This window comes from Lichenostomus cassidix, unplaced genomic scaffold (assembly GCF_008360975.1).
Source record: "Lichenostomus cassidix isolate B80296 unplaced genomic scaffold, HeHo_3.0 HiC_scaffold_91, whole genome shotgun sequence".
In the NCBI taxonomy this organism is placed as follows: Eukaryota; Metazoa; Chordata; class Aves; order Passeriformes; family Meliphagidae; genus Lichenostomus; species Lichenostomus cassidix.
The window spans coordinates 7,561-12,525 of NW_028148049.1; the positions used below are offsets into that span (position 1 = coordinate 7,561).

The window sequence follows — 4,965 nt, forward strand, 5'->3', positions numbered from 1 at the left end:
GGGTGTGACCCCAGCGAAGGAGAACAGCTCCTGATCCTCAGCCCTCCCCAGCGTGCTGCAGAGGCCAAATATGGCCACAGAGACAGGTGGCAACTGTGCCATCTGCCAGGACACCTTTGATGACGTGGCTTCTGCTCTGCCTTGTGGCCACCGTTTCTGCCGGGGCTGCATCCTGCCATGGACACACATAAATCCCGTGTGCCCACTGTGCAGAGGAGCAATAGAGACTGTCAGGTTTTCTGATGATGCAGGTGACTATCTGGAGATAGTCATCACAGCCCCTGAGCAGCTGCCAGCGGCCACCAGCCAGGCAGGGAGAGCTCCAGGCGGCCAGGACAGGAACAGTCCCCATCCCCCTGTGCCGCCCCATCCCTCTTCTCCTCAGGAGACACCAGCCCGAGCTGTCGGCGGTGTCCTGCCTGAGGTCTGGGCACAACTTTTCCGTCAACAACGGGAACTTCTGGAGCCCCTGGAGACTTGGATGAACCAGAGAACAGAGACCATCTACAGGGAGCAGTGGTGGTGGGCAAGGAGCGCACAGAGTGCCATCCTGTACACTCTCTGTGTGCATGGACCAGACCAGGAGATCATGACCCAGCGTTTGCAGGACATCCTGGAGGAACACACAGTGCCACTGGTCCAGGGAACCATCAACATCATTGTGAGGCAGTGCAGAGAGGAGGCCCAGAGGCTTCTGCGCTCCCACGCTGCTGTGGATGAGGATGACAGCCCAGCAGCCTCCAGCAGCTCCAGCAGCTCCAGCTTCTCCCACTTCTCCAACCCCAACAGCCCCAGCTCCAGCTCCTCCAGCTCTTGGACAGGGACTCTAGCCAGCACTCCTGAAGTCTCCGTGGAGGAGGAAGAGGAAGCTGCCACAATGGGGGCCACCCCTGCTAGGAGTCACAGACACCCCCCAGCTGTGTCCGTGTCCCCAGAGCAGCACCAGCCCCAGGAGGAGGCAGGTCCCTCTGCCCAGAGCACCAGCCCCAGACCCTCTGGTTCCACCCGAGGTGGGGGCCTGTCACGGTCCACTCATGAGCAGACGCGTGATGGTTCATACCAGCTACGATCTCAGAGTGCAAAAAGGAAAAGAAAACACAAAATGCAACAAGTCAAGGGAGTTAAATTTGAATCGAAGGGGGAACTTTATTAATTTGGCCTGTAAAGTGGCCTGCGATAGAGAGAGAAAGAGAGAAAATTGGGAAAAGATGGGGAGGAAAGGGAAGGAAAGGGGCTATAGCTACCACCACGGGTCCACAGACTTCCGGCGTCCCTGGAGTCCCGGTCAGTCGGCGTTCCTTGGCCTCTGCAAAGATCGATGTGATCTTTCGGTGGGGAAGATCTTCGGAGTTCAGCCACTCCAAAGCTGTCTTTTATGCTAGTCCATACACCTGGTCCCTCCTTGCCAGCCGCCTTTGCCCCCCCTTAATTCTCGTGGAGATTTGCCAATCTCCACTTGGCAGGGTCAAGGGAGGAGTGTCCGAGGCATGGTCGGCAGGTTTTTCACAATGGGTGTCAGGGCAACGGGTGCAAAGCCTTTGTCACATACCCACATTGGCAGGCACAAGGTCTTTGTTCTGTATCAACTCAGGCAAGTGCAAAGTCTTCGTTCTGTACCACCTTAGGCAGGTACAAAGCATTCGCTCCGTATCAGCTCTGGGTAGGCACAAAGCATTCGTTCCGTACCACCTTAGGCGGGCACGAAGCATTCGCTCCGCACCAGCCTTAGGCAAGTACACAGCATTCTCTGCATAAGTCCTGCACCTGTAATTTCTGATGAGAAATGTTGAGACAGAACTCGATTCTTGGATCGACCCTTACAGGGCCGCTTGCCCCAGCAGCCCCGGCGTCCCCCAAAGCAAAGAGCCCCTGAGCCTCAGGAATCTCCCTACACCTGCAAGAGGCCCCCCCGCCAGTACGAGTAGCAATGCTCTTTCAACTCTTTAGTTAGGAAATAAATAAGTAATTGGTTTTCTCCCTCACACAGTCTCTGCATGGTGCTTCCTCAGCCTCCTGGTGCCTTTGCCCTTCCCCTCATGGCCCACCGTGGCACCCATGTCCTGTGGGGCACAGCCTGAGGCTGAGGGCCATGGCAGCAGCACCTCTTCCCACAGGAAATCTGCTGCAGCTGCACAGCCCCAGGACAGCAGATGGCAAAGGCAGAGAGGACAGCAGGGGCAGCTGGTCTTGTCACAGGATGATTTATCAATGCTCCATGTCTCTCCATGGGCTTTTATCCCATTAGAGAGTCAACAACCTGTCCTGTTCCACTATGGGAACCTGCAGGGATTTATTTTAAAACTGATGGTCTAGGATGAAATTAGTCTACAGAGACAATGTTGTACCTGTTTAATGGTAACAGAAAAAAAGGAGCTGCCCTGCTAAAGAGGACTAGAAAAGACAGAAAAGGAGGAAGGAAAATGGAAAATCATGGGGGAAGAGAGAGAGAGGGGAGGCAGAGAGGAAAAGCAGGCGTTACCCCCAGAGGGTCGGGGAGTGCTGTCGCACCCAAGCAGCAGAGGCTGTGGGCACTGCCAGCCGGGAGCCTGTGCAGCTCCACAGGCACAGCTCCCGCGGCCACGGGCGGCCGGACACGCGGTGAGTGGGGATCGGGCAGGAGCTGCAGGACCCTGCACAGGGCATGGTGGGGATGGCGGCGAGGGCTGATCGGAGGCAGGCAGGGCTGGACTCAGGTGGCTCGGGCAGCAAGGCAGGGACGAAGCAGACAGGGCGTCGGTCAGGGACACGGGGAGGCAGGGCAGACGTGAGGGTGAGCAAGGGCCAGCGAGGGCAGAAGAGCCAAAAGGCAGCCTGGGGCCAGGGCAAAAAGGGCAAAAACCAGCCTAGGGCCAGGGCAAGAAGCAGACCTTGGCACCGCAGCATTTCCCAGGTACAGCCATGGCTCTCCAGGGCTTTGCTGGGACAGCTTCCCCCAGCTGATGTGCAGATCTGGATGAGGGGGAAAGGATTGGGATATCTGGTGATGTCCTCCTTCATCACTAGAGGCAACCTTATGTAGTAATGATGAGATGCATTGCTTAGCTTATCCATTTCTGATTTTTTTATTGCACTTTTACATTATAGTAAATGACATTATTCCTTCAGCTGGTGTTTGCATCTGTGTCTCCCACCCACCATCATATCAAATGCACTCCCAGTTGAGCACAAGACCTGAAAGTCTTCCCACCTTTTCTTTTGAAAGAGGAGAAAATCGCTGATCTGCACAAAAAGAAACAACCCTTCTCACACCTCCCTCCTGGGGTTCCCTGCAGCATGACCCAGGCAGGGGCTGCTGCTCCTGTCTGAAATCTCCCCTGCTGCCTCTCTGCCAGCCCATCTCTGGGAGAACACTCCCGATGGCCACCTCCTTGAATGGAATTTCCACTTTCCAACTTCCTTTCCTGCAGGCAGGTGAGAAAACTATCCACTCCCAGCACCTTGCTCATCCACAACTTTTTTTCAGCAACAACAACCCTGAAATATCAACCTCTTGCCTTAACCTGGACACTGGGAGCTCACACAAAGAGCCCTTTTGTCCAAGGATATCCACAGAGGAGCTCGAGGATGGAGCAGTTTAAAATGCAATTCCTTCTGAGTTTAAACCTCGCTTGATCAAATAATGTACACAAACCTACCCCAAAGGGAAAGCAGGGCAGCAAGAGAAGCTCCTCTGCCACAACAGCAAACTCTGGGCTTCCTTCTCTTCCAGCTGGAGAGTGAAGGCCATGGGATACTCCTGAGTTTGGGAAGGAACCCTGGCACATGGCCTGATTTTGGAGGGCAGCAAAGGGAAATTCCCCAAAGAGAAGGAAAATATTCTCTGGAAGCAAAAGATTATGGCAATATTTCTGCAGGGAAAAGGTAAAAAAATTGAAGCATTTGAAAAAGTTCCCAGATGAGAAAGTTTCCCATGACACAACAACCCCTCAGTCTCCTAGGTCTCTCAGGAAGCTCAGGAATGAACCTGCAAGGCTTTCATACGCATCACTGGTGTCCATCCCCAGAGTACAAACAGCTGCCCAACAAGTCTTCAAGTGACCACAGGACAAACCTTCCCTCTTCACACCAACTCTAACGAGTCTCCTTCCATTACAAGATCTCATTTGTCAGTTTTCATTGACAAGACTTGGCTGCAAAAGTTGTTTTGCATCGTAACTCTCCTCAGATTGGGGGGGCAGGGGGGAACAAGAGACGAAATTCTTACTGAGGAAAGAAAAAGGAAAAGCCTATTGAGAAGACGTAAGTGTGAGTCTACTCCAACTGTAGGCCATTCATTCCTTGGGTAAATCAACATCCACCCATGGGGCAGCATTTTAGCTTTGATGACAATGCTGACAAAATTGCTGCCCCTTCTGGCTGCTGTTGCTGACCTGAAAGAATGAGAAATGTGCAAAATCTGCCAAAGACGGGCAGGGAGAGTGAGAAAGGACCTGCAGGTTGGCCGGAAAACAGGCAAAAACAATGTCTTTGACTCTTGCTTTTTCATCATTTCCCATTGTCCCATTTGACCTGTCTGCTTTGAAATGGAGAACTCTGTTAGCAGCTCCAACCAAAATACTGAAGCTACCCACTCTTACATTCTCCTCACCTCAGCTATGCAAAACACAGTGATTTTGCTTTCACGAGAGAAAAACAAGAGTTTCCATGGGATGATTCAATTTGGAGCCATCTCTGAAACCTTTGCACTTGCCTTCATGCTTTGGGGTTGTGCTGCAAAGCTGAGCAAGAAGGAAGAGTTCCCCTGCAGCAAGGAAGGGTTTGCACCTTGGCCCGCCCCGCCTGCCCGGCCAGCGCCCCGGGAGCTCCACGGCCGCGCTGTGCCCGCGCTGTGCTTCTCTCTGGCTCGTGTCGCTTGTCCCCGCCAAGTCCTGCCCGCGCCGGGGCCGTTGCGCTGAGGCGTTGCTGCCACAGTCTGCGAGCGGCGATCGACATGGACGAGTCCCCTCTGCCGCCCGGGCTCAGCCC

The 4,965-nt window shown here is 53.9% G+C and overlaps 1 protein-coding gene across 1 annotated transcript; it reads left to right on the forward strand.

The window, feature by feature from the left end:
- LOC146420238 (uncharacterized) lies at positions 1 to 1,010 on the forward strand (the record flags this gene model as incomplete). Its single annotated transcript, XM_085048505.1, has 1 exon — positions 1 to 1,010. A coding segment is annotated over exon 1 (940 nt), but the record flags the coding sequence as incomplete, so codon positions are not given.
- Positions 1,011 to 4,965: the final 3,955 nt, after the last annotated feature.